Source organism: Phyllostomus discolor, chromosome 4 (assembly GCF_004126475.2).
Source record: "Phyllostomus discolor isolate MPI-MPIP mPhyDis1 chromosome 4, mPhyDis1.pri.v3, whole genome shotgun sequence".
Taxonomy (NCBI): domain Eukaryota; kingdom Metazoa; phylum Chordata; class Mammalia; order Chiroptera; family Phyllostomidae; genus Phyllostomus; species Phyllostomus discolor.
Window position 1 is genome coordinate 124,781,105 of NC_040906.2, and position 18,706 is coordinate 124,799,810.

Below are 18,706 nucleotides of genomic sequence, written 5' to 3' on the forward strand. Positions count from 1 at the left end.
CATGACAGATGGGGTTACAAGCCAAAGAACAATCAGACAAAGAGGCCCTATAAGTGGCCGGGCCCCAAGGCTGGTGCCTAGCAGAAAAACCTGAGCTGGGGAAATATCTGGGGAGTAGACTCAGATGATGTCCTGAAGACAGGCAGATCAGCAGAGTCTGTGCAAGGTGGGTAAGTAGTATGTTCAAGAGTTAGGCAAAGAAAAAGATCACAAAACAATTACTAGAAATATTCCATAAACAATTACCAAAAAGAAACTAAAAAAAATGTCCTACCTTCTTTGGGGTGGGAGCACTGGGCACGGTGGAGGAACAGGGTTACAAACCGTGGTTGTGTTAGCACATCTGTATTGACTGGACATCGGGAACAGTTCTAATTTCCTCTGTTGTTGTTATTTAATAATGACATTTTGAATTTAGTGTGGATGCAGGAAATGATTTAAGTGCTTATACTTGAAGTAACAGCTGAGTGAACATGTTTATTGTGATAATCCCAGTATGTTAGATCCAATAGTTTTAGCTGGGTCTCAGCTTTGCCTTTCTTAAACGCTGAGAAACTGTTGGAGAGTCACAGGTGTGCCTGCTCAAGCACAGTGGCATTTCATGTCCCTGTGGTAACTACAGAAGACAACCACTTAGACGAGATCTTGTAGCATAACGACCCAGCCACTACCGATTAATTCAACATGGAGTAGAGCTGTGTCACAGTCATCAAGGAATAGGAGTATGCATGGTTAAAACAGGTAAAGATTGAGAAGGACTGCAAATTAGGTCACTGATGACAAGAAGAAGGGTAGTTTCTGCAAAGAGGTAGGAACTCAGAAATCAGCTTGTGCCTGGGTAAGGGTTAACTGAGAAGTGAGGAGACGGGGAGGTGAGCAGAGTATTTACACACTCATCTGCTGTGACCCACCACGAAAAGCTCCAGCACAGCAGAGATCTATCAGCCTTGAGTTCTCGGTCTCAAGTACGCAGAACAATCTGACATCTACTTAGCATTTAATAGATATTTATTAAATGAGCAGTACATTGGCTTGAAGGACAGAGGATGCTAAAGAGAACACAGAGACAAAGATAAGTTGTATTTTTATACAATGGCTGAGACACTGAAAAACTATGACCTTACAGGCCAAATATATTATAGTACCTAAATGTTCCCCAAGTGTTTTGACTGCTGAATTCTTCTGAATATGTATCTCTAGTTTATTTAGGTCCTACTTCTACACTTTTGAGTTTTTTTAGTGTGTGTTTTACTTAGTTTTTAAGAAGATACTATGATAAGCACCTTCTCTCTTCAGTTTTTTGACTGGCCTCTCTGAGCTGGCCTAGTGCCTATCAGACGACCCACAGACAGATCCTGGAAAAGTCTGTAGAAAAGTACACTTCAGAAAATCAGCACCTGGAATTCACAGTGGAGTCACAACAGTGAAGGAACTTATACTGAATCTATTTACTAACATCTATTTGCTGCCAAGCTTCCTCCTTATTCTAGAGGCAACACGGTCATTACCAAACCAAACTCGACATCACGGTGGATAACAGCGTTAGCCAGGGGAGGGAAAACATGTTCCCATACCTTAAAAAGGTGTGAATATATGAACAGTTGGCTTCTGGTATCCTCTTAAAGTATATAAAGAGGAGAAGCAATGTCACTAGGAGACTGATGATGGGGGGAGGGAAACGAGGAAGTATAGAAAATAGATGTTAGAAACCTAAAGTATCTAGAACACAGTTTGAAGGCACACGATTTTCTTGAGGGCGGGAGACCTCTCACAACATGCATGGACTTACTGACACGAGCTCACGAAATGACTCCTGAAAAGCTCCCCAAGGGTCTAGAATCTGAATGCAGTTAAAATGACTTTTTGTTTTGTAAAGTAAATTTTCCATTAATTTTTAATTACTTTAAAACTATTATTTCTGCTTTACTGTAATAAGCAGTTTCTTGAGTTCCACTTGATATTCAAAGCAGGATTTCTGTGTGGATTTGTGGAAGTTGTCCCGTTTGCCACACGCTTCGCATTATCTGTGCTGATTTTTTTTGAGTACTGAAACCGGGGTGCTTGATATGCCACTGAGAAAAAAAACTTCATCTGGAACCCATATCAAAGCTTAAATTGGATGGGAAACTAGCAATAAAAGTGGTAACTCCTACCACTAGAACACATTTCTTTATTAAATACAGGATTTCAAAGGAAAGAACAGCCCTCTGGAACAGAAAAACTGTGATGTCCATGGCAACACACCCTGGTTTAATATTAAACTGAGAAAAGGCAAGCGGTACCCCCATGGCACCCGTACGCTTTTAAAGCCGCGCACTCTAAATTCTAGAGCTTAATGGTTCCCTTCGGAAATATTTGTAATTAAGATAGGAAAGCAGATATTCAGTTAACAGTCAAAAGGTCTCTTTTTTATGAAGTATAAACATTTGTAAGGAAACTTTCTGGCCTATGTTTGTTTGTAAGCTACATATTTTATACTACCTATGTAGTCAGGAAAAAATTTTATCCTTGGCCTTGGTTACCAAAGCACATTCACATGGAAAACTCTGACTCTGGCATTCCATTTTGATACACACAGCTGTAAAAATAAACACAACAGAGAGATGTGCAAGAAGGTGTGTGTCTACGTTGCAGCTGCTTTGGGATGAGGGGATGCTGGGTTTCCTGGCCGCTGCGGAGAGCGCTCAGGCTCAAGGCCGCGGGGGCCTTGCCTGGGGCCAGGCTCTGCACTGCTCCATGGACACCCTTCTAATCAGCCGAAATAATTAGAACTAGATAAAATCTCCTTGGAAAATAACAGGAGGCCTCTACTTTATTTTTCAACTTGAAAATTTTTATTTTTGAATTTTCAGCTCCTGTTCTAAACACTTTAAATAAATTAAAGGTTAAAACAAATACTTCTGTTAATGAAAACAATGAAATAAATATTAGTTTGGAGTCAGACCTAGAAGGGGCCTTAATATAAACCCTTCTTTCAACTGCTGAGAAAACTGACGCCAGAAGAACTGAAGGAAGTTACCCAAATCCCTGGGGAGCCAGACCTGAGCACCTTCACTGCCCGGGGCACCGTAATCTGATTAGAACCACAAAGGCCCTCCCACCTCCTGTGTACCTGAGCCAGGAGCAGAGCAAACTGGGGTTGCTGATGTTTATTCTTCATCTACTGCTGGATGGCCTTGCATGAATATAAAAATTTAAAGTGCAAAGGGCCCTTGCATTACACCCATCAGAGTTCATTTTCCGAAATAAGAGATTCGAGCCATGTTTACAACCTCAAAGCTGCACTGTCACTATGCCACTAGATGGCAGCAAAAATCGGGCATCAGACAGAACAGAGACGATGACCTGAGAGTATTTTGCATTTTAAGTTATTAAAAAACTACCTAACTTTGGAGTGAACAATAGAGTCTGTAAATTCTGTCGAGAGATAGCTTTCAGTGAATTTACTGAAATAATTTCATTGGTTTTCAGAAAGGCATGCTAGCTACCACTGCAACTTGATTAAATGTGATTTTTAAAAAGGAAGCACAAACACGTAAAGAGAAATCACACACAGAAATGGGTGCATGCACTCTGCCTCGCTGAGGGTTTGACACAATACCTGAAGACAGCAATTGCCCATCCCGAATCCCATGGCATCCATGTAGATGTGATCTGGCTTTGAGGCCTTTGCTGCCTCATCATCCTCAGGAAATATTTCTATAAATGGAGACGGTGTGTTCTTATCCTTAAATACTGCATTTAAAAAAATAAAATAAAAAAGGAAATGGTGAGACCCAAGGATTCAACACCAATGCAACAGGGACCTCTCCCGCTGCCACCTCCCTGTGGACCTACTTGGAACATTGATGACAACCTTTTCTCCCCTCCTGTGTCGGATATTTCTTGTCAGGGTGCTGAAAGAGACACCAAATGTCATAAAACTGGTCACCAAAGATCCATTATGTAAAAGATGAATTTGATCATATACTAGTAAATGAATGAAATCCTATACCTTCAAACTACTTCTGAGGCCACTGTACAGGTAATTTATGTGTATTAAGCTACTCTGAGGGATCTCCGAATGAGGGCTTCACCTTAATGCCGCTTCCTTGGGTGCTTACTCAAGAACACCACTCTCTCTCACCGGCTCAATCCCTCCTTCCCTAGCTCCTTGTAACCCAGCAGGCCAAGTGTTTCTCGTCTGCCCTGGTCAGGTCTCACCCTACCTTTCTGACACTCCCCACATGAACCAAACTTTAGTACTTGTTCTCCCCAGGCCCCAGTGTCTCTTTACTCCCTCCCACCCCAACCTGAGGCTTTAATACTTATCCCCTAGATCTGCAATGTTGAATCCGGAAACTACCAGGCAAATGTGGCTACCGAACACTTGAAATGTGGCTAGTTCTATCAAAATATGCTGTGTGGTTAAAACACACCAGATTTTGACAATTTAGTACAGAAAAATTTCTTATACTTTTTGAAATACTGAGATTACAAGTTGAAATGATATCTTAGATATATAGGTTTAAATAAAACATTATAAAAGTAAAAGTAAGTCTCCATTATTTCCTTTTTAAATGTGGCCACTAGAATATTGAACTGTGGCTCACATTCTGATTCCACTGGACAGCGCTGCTGTAGACTCAGCTTATGTGCCACCTCTTCCAGGACGCTGCTTTGGTCCCCTCAGTCAGAAGCACCCTCCTTTCTCCACGGAGTACCCCTGGTGCTGCCACTTTTTTTTTTTTTTAAAGATTTTATTTATTTATTTTTAGAGAGGGAAGGGAGGGAGGGAGAGAGAGAGAGAGAGAGAGAGAGAGAGAGAGAGAGAGAGAGAAACATCACTGTGCGGTTGCTGGGGGTTATGGCCTGCAACCCAGGAATGTACCCTGGCTGGGAATCGAACCTGGGACACTTTGGTTCCCAGCCCGCGCTCAATCCACTGAGCTACGCCAGCCAGGGCGTGCTGCCACTTTTTAACACAGTGATAATCTATCTTTTTTTACAGCTGAATATCTATCTGTTTTTTCCCCTTGGCACATTCTAACATTTGAAGTTGGGAGCTATGTCTGTAAACCTTTGTCGCCCCCACAAGACTTTGCATATGGCAAGTGTGCAGCCTTCTTTAAAAATGAATACTGAGAAGTCCCAACATCCCTAACTCTAGGTCAGGCTCCTGGGTTCAGGATAATGGGTGAGACTCAAGGTACAAAGCCAAGATCAGGCTGGTGTGGGCCCTGAAGTAACTTAAAACCTAAGAATTAAACTACAAACTAATAGAGCTAGAGAACAGAATAGAAGGTAAAGAGTACCTATTATATGCATATGTACATATTTTACCTTATTATCAAGGTACAGTGGGATGTGTAGATCACATATACTGGTGGTAACTTACAGAGGGAGAAAAAGAATGAAATAATTAAGAGAAAGCTCCCCAAATAGGTGTTTACAGAACTAGGATCTCCCTAGAAAAGAATCTGATAATGAAAGGAGAGGACAGTGGCTAAGTTAATGATTTTAAGATGAGCCGGGCTCGGGCAAGCCAAGCTCGGCACCACAGCAGCAATTGAGCAGCCTTGGCGGCACTGAGCACGCAATGGGGTGGGGTGTACGTGTGTGCACGTATCTGCTGTCTTCTCTGCTCAATTACAAAAAGAGCCAGAAATCAGCAAATGATCAAAGAGGACTCCTGTGCAGGAGCGTGGTCCCTCTGAGAAGGCAGGGACCTGAGTGAGGGGCACCTGTGTTGGAACAAAACCATACTCACCTGAAGCGGGGGTGCTTGTTTATTGCTTCATCAGGAAAGAAGAGCGACTTAGAGGCTCCACCTTCGACCCGATTGGGTTTGAACTCAGGCAGCGTGAACCCCGGGCAGCCTAATCTACAACAAATTTAGGAACTAAATAGATAGGCATTTTTTTCAAGGGTTATTACGCCTGGCAATCACTACACCTGTGCACCTGTTATAATAACTTGTGTGTATTATGCCCCTTTTCAGAGGGTCAAGCACACAAACATTTTGTAAATACTGGGCCCCATTACAACCACCCCTCTGCACTTTATCTTATTCACCAAGATGTCCTTTTGTGATGCCAGCCTTCTACTGACCTTGTCAGAGAACTTCCGTTCACACACTGTCTGCAGCACACCCTACCCATCCCTTCATTTAACAGCCACACCCACAGCACAGAAGTCCCTTCCCTTCCTCCTGTCAATTGCCAGGAGTTCCAGGTCCCCTTCCCCCCACAGAGCTTCTGCGGCTTCCTCTTTTACTAGCTATAAACTCTCAACTTATTTTTTGACCCCTGCACACTGTCACTGCCTGCAACCTCCGAGTAAGTTTTGCCTGAATCTGAAAGGGGTCTGCCGTTTTTTTGTCTCTGCAGGTCACCTCATGAACCCCTCAAGATTAAGGACTGTCCCTACAGGTGTCCTCATCCACCGGAAGCCTGAAACCCGACCCTATTATCTACTGGACCTAAAGAAGTTTTAACTCCAGCCTAGAAAAAAAAAGCGCTGGGTGTAATCCTAAATGCAGTGATACCACCAGTCAGTTCTTCAGAATTAAGAACTTTAAGGTCTTTGTTAAGTGCGCTGTGAGGGAAGACAAAGACCAAAAAGTTGGGGGAAGCAAAACTGGGAAGGGCTTTGGATCAGTGATGAGAAACTTTTGGTTGAGAGCCAAGACCAGTCTGCCTCATTTTCAACCCCTACCTTTTATAAAATGAAGTGCCAGTTGGCTGAACTTCTGCCTGTGAACAATCGAATTTGCTGATCTTATCTAGAAATAGTTCCCAGGGCTGCTGGGAGCTCCTGCAGCTCTGCGCACTATTTACTGGGAGCCCGCACCCTTGGGGAAAGGCCCTCAGGGAAGTGACAAACGTGCACCTGGGGGGTTCTCAGCCAGCCAGCAATTGCTGACCTGGCCAGTCAGAGCTCAGATCCCTGCTTCTCCACTAGACCAACCTGCACAGCCCACAGAGCCTCCTGCAGAGCAGCCGGCAGTGTGAGAGCCTGCGGGTCCAACACCAGCGCGGTGGTCACTGGCGGCAGGCGGCTACCGAGCCCTGAAATGCGGCTAGTGAATGAGGACTTGGATTGTTCAGTTTTTGTGCATTTGATTACATTTAAATTGACACAGACTATAATTCCACACTACAGTTTTGCCTCTTTACAGAAAGAAAAATCACAACGTTTACACTTAAAAGTGTAAATAATGGCTTTCTAAATAGATTTTTAGAATAAAACTTTTAGTTTGTCTCAACTCTCCCTCATAATAGCTTAAGAAAAAGAAGCTAAATCTTAAAAATAAAAAAAGGGGGGGTGGTGGCAACTATTCTATACGGAGCTGCTCTCACAGGTAGAAGTCACATTAGGTTTAATCAAAAGTTTCCCTTTGTGGCCCACTGCCACAATACTATACACTCTGAATTTTAAAGTATGAGCTAAAACCATTCTAGTTTGTATCACAAATGTCATTTTAAAACTTGCTAAGTAAAAGGCAGAACTCTAACGTTAAGGGGAAAAAGGAAAACCTAAGATATTGACTTTTCCAGTTCCCTGAAACTTGTCAAATGACATCTGTAACGTACTTCTTGGCCTTTATTATTCTAAATTTCATAATAATTACTTAAACAACAGCCTTGACATCTCTCCTCTCTGCCCTAGGTTTGTTGATTTTGCAGTCTCTTGATCTCCCCACCCACCTCACATGTCTGCAACTGTCCCCCTGCCTGAGGGTTCCCCCTTATTCCCCTCCCAGTGAGCCCCGTACTGTCCAACAAGCATGCTGATGCCAGAGCCCGAGTGAGCACTGCAGAGCTGAACTGTGATGCTTGCTGCCCAACGCAACCTTGCCAAGGTCTCCCATTGCTTTTAGGATAGCAACCAAAATTCTTAGCTAACACAATCTGGCCCACCAGCCATCTGCCCAGCGTCACCTTACCCCATACTTCTACTTCACTCTCAACATCCTTGGCTCACCAGCCTTCTTCTAGTTCTCCAGAGGCTCATGCTCCCTGGCTCATCCTAGGACTCATGTCCATCTGTGCTGCTCCCTCTCCCTAGGATATCCCTTCCCACTCTACTATTAAACTCCCGCCAGAACTTGGGGCGTCACTCTAGTCATCCTCCCTGGGAGGGGCCTTCCTCACTACGCCTTCCCCTCACTACGCCGGGTCTGGTGTGCAGCAGGCACTCTGACGTCTGAGTGAATGACAGTCATGATTTCTTTACCCGCTCCTTCAAACATCAGGGCAAAGGAACATACCAATTCTCTTCCAAGAAACCTGTCCACCCTCAACCAGCTAAGGAGTTTTATTTCTGGCAGGGAGAGGGGCATGGTCTGCACAAATGGATGAAGGAATCGCAGAAAATAAGAGACGGTTTTCTAAATGTTTGGTGAGTTGCTTAGCATAGATTTCAACTATTCAGATGTGACAATGGAAACTCCAAAAAATTGTTCAAGTGTCCTTCTGAGACCAATGGTATGTATGGCTCTTCCTGTGTTCATTACAAACACTTATCAGAAAAAAAGGAAGATATGAAAGTACGTTCAAACTGTTCCAGGACATGGATACTAATCCCTATGGATGACTGCCTCCCCTCACCCAGTTCACAGTTAATTCGTGTCTATAGTGCCCTGGGAGCACTGATGCTAGCCCTGCAACGGGTGCCCCTTTGATCGGCCACCAACATCATTATTTGCTGGTAGGCAAATGAGTGAGAAGAGCCCTTGATAATCATCAGGGACTCAGCGACTCCTTCACGGGGTCAGAGCTGCGTGGCATTAGGATGTGCTGCTCCCACCACCCTGCCTGGGGTGGATGCTGCCACATGCTAATCAGTCAACCAGTCACTGTGGTCCTCGCATCCTTCCCACCAGGCCCAGAGGAGGGCTCTCACCACAGCGCTCTAGGCCACCACCACCCACTGACGCTGGCGTGCGGCTTTTGCCCGTAGCTGTAACATTAGAGTCCACCCAAAGCAGGACTGTGCAGAATGACCTGTCTGTAACATATGAGAACTGCAGGGCCAAAGGCTTGGTCACGACGTACTCTCTTTATAAACTAAATGTCTGCCGGGGCAGGTTCATGGAGGAACTAACCTGGGAAATGAAGTTATTGTGCAAAGAGCTTGATTTTCTTTTAATAAAGAAGTCGCCTCCTGCCGGCGTTTTCTCATGTTGTCTTCAACTGTGTTGAACTCGGACATGGTCCCTCCATACGGCTGTCCGGGTGTCCCTTCAATCATGTAACTCCCATACTCAGGTCTCCAAAGTGTCGGGTGGCTACAGAGGAGAAAAAAATTCGCTCCATCTTATTCTTTGGCTGTAGTCTATTCAATTTTTAGAAGTTCCTTTGTTTTTTTAAAGCCGCCTCAACAATTTTAGTAACTGTTAGGTATAAATGAAGCTAAAAACTTCTTTATAATCCCCAAAGGCCACTCATTTTTCAGTTCTTCAACTACATAAGGGTTAAAAGTACTGGGTCCAAAATATTTATAAATAACTGAACAGGCATACAACAGGGCACTTGCTGTCTAAAACAAGCTCGTCCACTCGGCAGGAAAGAGATCAGGCCTTCAGGGCTCTTTCAGTTCTACGCTGAGGCCCAAACTCAGGCGCAGCCCACCCAAATCTGGTGAGGAGAGGAAGGCCCCTTCACCTCTGTCTACTTAAATATTTAGTAAACATCCTGCTAGCCAAACAAAACCCGTATGCAAGTTTTATCTGGTACCATAGTTCGTGATTTCAGTAACACTATGGCAATTTCTAAAAGCTTAATACTAGTAACAGGCTTTATATTGAGTTTACTATTGTAAGTGTTTTAAATATGTTAAAGGATTTAAAATGTCAATACCATACATGGTAGATATTATTATTATTCCTACCGCACAGATGAGGAAACTGAGCCGCAGAGAAGTGACGTGACTTGCCTAATAAGGTAACCTGGCCAGTAAGTATAGGAATCAGGGCCTGGGCTCAAAACTGCTATGCAATCCTGTCTCCTTCACATCTGAAGAAAGAGTCTGTTTTAGTAGTTCCAACAATTTCAAAAACACTAAAACAAGTCTTCAGCTTACTTTGGGTTTGTCCTTTCCCCCTTTTCTTGTAGAGTTTCAAGAAGTTCCTCTCCAAACAGGATCAATTGGACTTTTTCATGTTCATGATCAAAAGACACCAACATGTATTCCACCTATTGAAGAGAAGGAGAGAAAATTGAATGCTCTTTCAGATTGGTGCTCAGTGTGACCTTTAAGAGAAGAAGGCAGGAAAATGTGAAGTTCAGATAGGACTGACAGTAACTTGAGACTGTCACATTGCTTTAAACTACAGCAAATAATAAAGTGTTTGCATAATGTGGAAACCTAGAGAAAATGGTCAATGGTGGCATTGTGTGAGGACAAGAACTCCTGTATCTCGATTTCCTCTTTCCTGTGTTCTACTCCATATCCTCTACAGAAAGGTTGAGATGCCATGTTGACAAATTATACTTCGAGAGAGAAGTATTTCAAAGCTCAGATTCTTTACAGCTGCAAGAAGTCCAATTTTTTTCAACTTTATTTTACTTATTTTTACTTCATCTTTACTGTATTCTTTTCCACTACCATTTAGTCCCCTTATGCCCTCCTCCCCCCAGCAGCCACTACACTGTTGTCCCTGCTCAGCTGGCTTACTCTACGTTTATGGAGGCGGTTATCTGGGCATTCTGATCAAGGTACATTATCCTTACTCACAGGCAGGTTATTTAATAATCCCAGTGTAAGCCCTACTATTGGAGAGTTCAACACACCAATATAAAGCAGTTATTTTAGGAGTTTCAACCTATTAGTTTGGGTTTTTCAAAAATAATGTAAGACAACTTTCCGACTCTGAAATCAGATTAAATTGACAATGCAAGGTGCATTAGTGCATCTACAATACCTGAGGGAATTCTGATAAAAATCAAGAGTTCAAAACCAAAGTAGGACTTTTCTGGGCAGAGTACAAACAGAACTTGCTTTTGTTTTCCCTGAAAGCACATACTTTAGATCATCATTAGTGATAATAAACAATGAAGATTATGGATCACTATGGTTGAAATAAAACACACATTATGTGTATGTAAAGGAAAGGTATGGAACTGGATCATTCAGGCAAACGTTTGCAAGTGCTTTCTGCACAAGACAAAGAGGAGGAGGCAAAATGATGCTCCATGAGACAGACCAGTGCACGGATAGGTTTTGTTTAGTTTATCCTAATATTTAAATTAAAATTTTGAAAAAGGCTAGCAACAACATATCTACTACCTGCCTGATAGTTCACATGTGAATCCAGACTCTGTAGTCCTGCAGGGCTGGGGCCAGGCCGCTCTCCTTTGAGGGGGCACACGTGGTCTGCAGGGGACTATTCCCTCATTTATGTGCGTATGCCCAGTCTTGGAAGGCATTTACCCAGACATCCCTATCAGAGACTTGGTAACGATCAGAAAACTGTTTTGCCCTTTAGCTAAGAAATACAATTATGAAGGGGAAAAAAGTTAGTAATGATAGGAAATAGCCTGGCAGGTTTAAACAACAACAGAAAAGTATACTTTCCATTAACTTTTATTAGTTATTGCTATGGACTGAATGTTTGTGTCCCCCGCCCCCAAATTTGTATGTTGAAGCCCTTACTCTCCAGTAAGGGTGTTTGAGGTGAGGCCTTTTGGGTAATTAGGTCAGGAAGGTGGAGTCCTCATGATGCAATTAGTGCTCTTATAAAAAAGGATGAGGCCCTGGTGGGCAGCTCAATTGGTTAGAGCATCTCCTGATGGGCCAAGGTTGTGGGTTAGATCCCCCATCAGGGCTCATACAAGAAACAACCAATGAAGGCATAAATAAGTGGAACAACAAGTCAATGTTACCCTCTCCCTCTAAAAATAAATCAATAAAAATTTTAAAAGAAAGAGAGCTGAAAAATGATCTCTCTTCTCACCCTGTGAGGACACACCAAAAACACAGCCATTGGTAAGCCCGGATGAGGGCCCCTTACTTGGAACTGAATCTGTCAACACCTTTCACCTTGGACTTCCCAACCTTTTAAACTGTGAGAAATAAACCTCTGTTGAAGCCACTCAGTCTATGGTATTTTTTACAGCAGCCTGACAAAAAAAAATGAGGTTAAGTTCCTATTCATATTCCTTGATTAGAATTTTTTAGTTGGGGGGGAAAAAAGTAAGACTACTTGATTTCGGTACACGAACCGGAAATGTGAAATTTGTACCTGTACAATCACTCAGTGTCAAATGCCTGAAACCTATAGGCTGTAAAATCTGGAAGTGCTCCCAGTTTTAAGTACAGGTTTTCAGATAACATCTACAGATCCAAGATTCCTGAAGAGCTAAAACATGATGGAACAGGAAACTCTGTTAAATCTCAGGATGGGTATATAAAAATATAGGTATGAGAAACAAATTTATTTTTAAATGAGCAAAATGAGAAAAGGTATAACATGAACTTTTCATATATGGATCCTAACCTTCAAACCCATATGCAAAGTAGGCATGAACACCCTTTTTACAGATGGGCAAAGAGACTCAGAGATGCTAAGTTTCCCAGGGCCACAAGTATTAGGGCAGTGATTTGAGCCCAGCTTCTCTGGACTCAAGGCCCAGCACACCTTGCTGCTAGGACTATAGAGGATGCCAGTCTCGGTTAGTGATAAGCTTTTAAAAAATTGTTGTAAGGTATATGAAGAAAAGAAAGGTTATAATACTGCCTGAAAAATCTCTCAAATTGACTACGCTTCAATTTTACAAAGTGGGCTTGACATTGTATCATAGAGTTCACAGTTATAGATTTACATAGAGGGGCCAGCCCATCTCTCAGGCCCAGGACAGAGCACACTATGCAGCATTCCTAATTTTCCCAGTTAGAAGGAATCTTCTTCCTTCAGCACTTCCTCCTTCCATCACCGGTTCCAACACATCTGCTATCGGGATTAAGTTATCTTCTTCACCAGATAACCTGCTTCCTGATGATGAAAAGAAACTTCCCAGCATACTGGGTTCCCATCATTCGCTATTACAATGAGCAAGAACTTTTACACCAACTGTATAACCTCAATTGCAATAACTTTTGTTAGTTTCCTAGTTCTGAAATAGTTGAAGTCCCTAGTTTTCAAAAACACTCTTAGCCTACAATTTAGAGCATAGGAAAGGCAAAAAGAACAAAAAGCTTAAACTCAGTCTGAGTTTTAAGTATCAGCCAAATGAATGACATTTAAAATGCTAACAAACCAAATTCTCCTTAATTAAAAAATAATCATTCATGATCTCATTAAGTACGTGAAATAGAAAAACATCAGAATATTTATCAAGTGGAAAGCAAAACAAATTTACTGTTAGTAGCCTTAAGAATTCCCTAAAGATTTCTCAAACTCAAATTTAAGGTGTTCTAAAGTAATTGTCCCCTTTCCGCACCAGTGTTCAGAACGGTTCTTTAACCTCTTGGCTTTGTGTTATTTTGTTTAATCTTTTCCTCACCAACTTCAATACATTTATGTTTATTTCCAATTCTAGTTCATGCACTCAAATAATTAATTCAATCTTTAAGAGTCAAACTAGAGCTGAACTGGATTTTGGTTCAGTAACCTAGTTGTTAAGAGATAATAAAAAGTGATACAATAAGATAATCCTTTCCCAGTATAAAATACCTACAGCCACAGTAATTTATTTTCCTGTTTCTGGATTTTTGTCCCCAACCTAAATTTTCTTTTTGCATTTAAACGATGAGAGGAAAAGACAAAACTAAAGAGAAAATAACAAAACAGGATGGAGAGGCCCTTCTGCACAGAACACGGATTCTAAGGATTAACTGGCACCGGCTTCCTGACTTCGAGTATCATGCAGGCTGTTCACCCAGGGTCATAGCAACATCACATGCAGCGCACATGCACACTGCGAGGAGCGTGGGCCCAAAGAGCATTATTAATGGACTGCAGAGTGACTTATTCAAGTTTGTATAATTAACACATCATTTGGAAGAAGCAAAAATAGTACTATTCTCAGTGCACAGACTACAATGCCCCTGATGTACCTGTGGAACACTACTATTTGGTGCCCATCAGTTATCTCTTTAAACGGGGGAGAATAAGCCCAATAAAAATAACCTACCTCTCCTTGTGAGGCACTCAATTTTTTAAATGTACACAATTTTTTCTACAAATGAAAATCAAAGTCCTTTACATTTCACCGCTAATGGGCTTAAGTGGCTCAATTTTACCCCCCTACAAAAATAGTGATAATCACTAATGAGCTGCTGAATCAAAGACAAAGGCACATTCAAAAGGCTATCATACAGTTTACGGTTACATACTGTTGGTAGGAATGGACTGGACAGAGTAACTCTCTAGTCATTTAATACAGGTTTGGACAAGCACAAGGTGCCTTACGCTCACCTGAAATTAGGCCAATAAATATAATCTTAATTGAGGGTAATGTAAGTACCCAGTACATTGCTGAACACAAACTGTGAAATACTCAAGGCATTCAAGTTCAAGATAACAGTTAAAATATTAACTGTTAATATCACAATATTAAAACTTTTAGTATTTATGTTGTCTTTAAATGGCATTTACCCATAGTTCAAAATCAAAGTTTTCCTTTTTAAAACAACAAAAACATTTTTGATACTCTACCATTAAGGTAAGGGTTTCAGGTAGAGCTTAGAATTTAAGGAATGGCTCGACATTTTATGAAATACAAATTTTAAAATTTCTACTCTCTGGAGGTGAAAGCAGTGCTTCACTAGGAAAACAGTCTAGTTCCATATGACCCAGAAGCAGTTATAGGCAGGTCCCTACTCAGGGAGGTTATACTCTAGTCTCTGGCCACCCTACTGAAATCCGAATTCTGGGTGCGGGGCCAGCTCCTTCCTTCACTGCTGGCTCTCTCCCACTGGCCCAAGCCTGCAGTCCTGACTCCTGCTGGAACCACCTGCTGCTTCTCAGAGACCCAGTTTTCTCCCTACGCTAACTTGAAAAAAAAAGCCCACTGCCGTTTTGAGGGTTAAGGCTCTAGTGAGAGTTGATGACTAAATCAGTGCCAAAAAAGCATCTTGCTGTCTCCCTCTGCTGTGCCCACCTCCCTTACTCCCCCACCTGCCTTGTCCCTTCACCCCCTCAAGAAAGCCCTGTGCTGGGAATACTGTGGAGGGCCAGGCAAGTGTGGTTCCTGTTCTCAAGCTTACACTGCCGCTGGAGCCACAGTATTAACACAATAGAGCCAAACGATGTGTGGGAGTGCTTGAAATGTGCACATTACAGGAGAGTCAGATCCAGTCTGGGAGACCAGAAGGCTTCCAAGAGGAAAGCAACTCCCTGGGCAAAGGAAAGGGTCTGCTGCTGCTAGAATATAAACACAGCCTCCCACAGGGACCCTGTGCTTTCCTGGCCCAGCATTCTGACTGCTGCAGCAGAAATCACCTGCCTGGCTGGTGGGAGATGCAGATGAACTGGTCCCAACCAGCAGAGGTCAGGCCACAATAGTCCTTCCCTGGATTATACACTGTTTTAAAGCTAGTGACCGTGCTTTCTGTCCACAACACTGGTTCCCCACATGGCAAAATATTAATGACCAGTATTTTTGAGCACTCTCAACCACCTAATTGGATGGCATCCATTTCCATATCAAGCACAATATGGACACTTGGAGGGCCCAAAAAGGTGCTAGCCACAGATACACTTTTGAAAAAAATCACCTATATTTGGGGAAGACCTGAATTACAAGACCAAAAGAGCCACTGAGCCTAAAACAATGGCTACACGTCAGCAAGAAATTCTAACACAGACGTAATAAAATTTTATATGGCTCAGAATTTAGTCAAGCAGACTCCCAGGTTAGATGTATCTAAGGATGATATTGCTTCTGCTACCAAAACCAGTGTTTTATGTGGTAATATTTGAGCACTTTGGGGAAGCAAGTATAAAGCAGAAACTGTAACATGCTTTTTGTATTGTTGTGTATATATTTCAAGATGGTAGTTGTTGATATGTCAAATTAAACTGTCCTATGTCTCCCAAAGAAATGTTCTAGTAGTGTAGACTAAAGTTGTATCAAGTTCTTACGATGGGATATATTTTCACTCTCCCCCCACCCATCACCATGAAATGTCATTTTATACCACGGACTTGCACAGGTGAGCTCCAAAGAAGTTCACGCTTTTAGAAACCAAAATCAACGTGGCCTAACCCTGACCTTATCTTTGCTGGTATCCTAGAATACCTAGACTTCGGCTTACAGAGCAGCCTAAGAACAATTAATTTCCTTTATGATTAGGTGAAGTAACTTCCTTGAATCATTATCTTGGCCCACATTGAGAAAACAAATTCTTCACATGCCAAGATTAGTGATAGGAAGCCTCGGTAAAAAATCTGACTTTGAAAGAGAAGATACTGGGAGCTGCTGGAAAAATTGTGGTGACTCTCATAAGAGGGACAATGATACCTTTCACTAAAGAGAAGTAAAAAAAAAAATCACGATGTCAATTACCAGGCATGTGTGGCTATTTAGAGTTAAAATTAATTAAAATTCAGTTCCCAAACCCCACTAGCCAACTATGGCTAGTGGCCACCCTACTGGCTAGTGCAAACATTTCTATTACTGCAGTAAGTTGTACTGGACAGCACTAGACTGAACCCAACAGACACAACCTTTGAGCTGTACCTGGACACATGGAGTCATTACACAGGAAATCCCTGAATGTAGATCTGCTCTTTCATGGCCTGCAGATGAAATGAGACATTTCATTTCTGGCCCTGAGAATTTACATAGGCTGACTTTTTAAAAACAATACTATAAATGTAAATTGTTTTTATTGACCTCAAACCACCTGTACTTTAGACTACAGTTTCTGGGTTCCAAGGACAAGTGAATTCCTGGGAACATATTCCCCTGCCCGAGTCCCAGTTACTGCATGGCTGACAAGAAAGGGGGTATCCTGGTTCCCAGAGAGGGTGCTCCAGATCAACTGCTCTGCAGTGCTCAGCTGGATGTAGGGTAGAAGAATGTGAGGGAGTGAGGCCACATCAAGAACCTCTGAGGTGACTCCTACCAGGTGCAGAAGAGCTTAGGATTTGAGCAGAGGCATGGCTATTGCTAGAGAGAACACCCTCCATGGTGGAGCCCAGCTCAGGGCCTGATCAGACCTGAGCAAGCAAGAAAGCAAGCACATTCCCTTGTGACATGTGTTTATAAATTAGTTTGGCCTAACTTCAGGGACTGCCTATGTGAAAATCAGGGTTTTAGTTCTCAGCAACTGGTACAAAGAAGGGAAAGAGTGCTTTCTAAAGAGACTGTGATAATGAATGCTACAATACAGGAATTCTAACTCCCAAGTAATTGCTGTGCTCAGAAGGGGCCCACCATGTCCTCAGTGACAGTGATTCAAGACCTCCAAGTTTAATGTTAGTCCACCCTCATAAGAATCTGAGTGCAGTCACTCTTGCATGATCACATCTCATAAAGGCAGCACCAGGGCTCCCCTTAGGGAATTACTCCTGGATGGCAGGGCAGATCCCACCAACAGACCTGCTTCAGATGGGATTTGGAAGATGGAGACTCTTGCTACATAAACTCCTGCACTGCTGTATTTGAAATGCATGTTAAAGGAGCAAAAATACAGGTTAAGTCCAAGCTCCTGTCTTGGGCCTCTGATTCTGGCCCACTACCTGCTGCCCTGGGATGAGGCAGGCACAGGCTGCATAACTATCAAGTGAGGTCAGCTTGATCTTCATATAAAGGGCGCATCCATATCTGCCTTTTCATGGGACTCCACTGCCAGCAGGAGATTAGCTGAGAAGGCCGTGGCCACATTACTAACCCTGTTAGCATTCGTCCTGCAGACCGAGACATTAACCAAGCACTTTCAACATTATAGTTTTGAAGGAATGCTGGCTCGGTGGTGAGTGTACATCTCCTGCAGTGTGCTTGCCAGCTGCTGTGCTACCTGCTCCCTTGCACAGCTGCCTATGGCTGATTCTCGATTCTTGCAGGCAAGTAGGTCTACAGTGTGACGATAGGGTGGGAGGGGCAGGCGGGGGTGTTCACGTAGACTGGTATGTTATCCTCGAAGAAAGCATGAGCTCCCGGGACAGTGCCCCTTCCCAGACTCACCACTAAACTGGTGACTGAAAGCCTAAGGTTACGCTAGGCATCCCAGGGTAATGGTTCCTGCCACTTCAGGCTCTGACAAGAGCAGCCTAGTCAGACTATTATGGTGCCCCAACCAGGGACCTGGCTCACAACCCAGGCACGTGCCCTGACCACCCTGACCTTGTGTCAACCGCTGACCTTTTGCTTTGCGGGACAACTCTCAACCAACCAAATGATGAGTGACGGAGGATTCTGCTGACACAAAGTATGCCCTTGATCTGGTGTTGGGCAGATGCTAGGAACTTCCTGCATTAGCCAGCATGAGCAGCTGTCAACTTCCTGGAGAAAAAAACTGCCTTGAAATTTGGGGGAGCTTAAATATCATTTAGCTTTCTCTCCTCACTTTGTCTTAAACAAGTACTTAGTTTTATTAAAAAGATTCCAGTAATATATAGTAAAGAAATAATAACAAAAAAGAAAGAATGCTGGTATTTTACTAAAAGGGAACCATTGGCTACCTGGTAACAAAAATTACTTAAGCCTGCATTTGTGGCTCTAAGACATTTACATTTTCATTCAGAAACAATCACCTGCCCCCAGCCCCCAAGAAC

At 42.8% G+C, this 18,706-nt stretch overlaps 1 protein-coding gene across 1 annotated transcript in view; it reads right to left on the bottom strand.

The window, feature by feature from the left end:
- GCLC (glutamate-cysteine ligase catalytic subunit) overlaps window positions 1–18,706 on the bottom strand; it is a 44,841-nt gene that overhangs the window by 11,727 nt on the left and 14,408 nt on the right. Inside the window, exons 2-6 of the mRNA XM_028509331.2 lie at window positions 10,066–10,178; window positions 9,089–9,271; window positions 5,750–5,863; window positions 3,838–3,896; window positions 3,602–3,735 (exon numbers count right to left, since the gene is read on the bottom strand). Coding sequence (XP_028365132.1) covers window positions 3,602–3,735; window positions 3,838–3,896; window positions 5,750–5,863; window positions 9,089–9,271; window positions 10,066–10,178 — 603 coding nt within the window. The remainder of the gene's footprint in view (window positions 1–3,601; window positions 3,736–3,837; window positions 3,897–5,749; window positions 5,864–9,088; window positions 9,272–10,065; window positions 10,179–18,706) is intronic.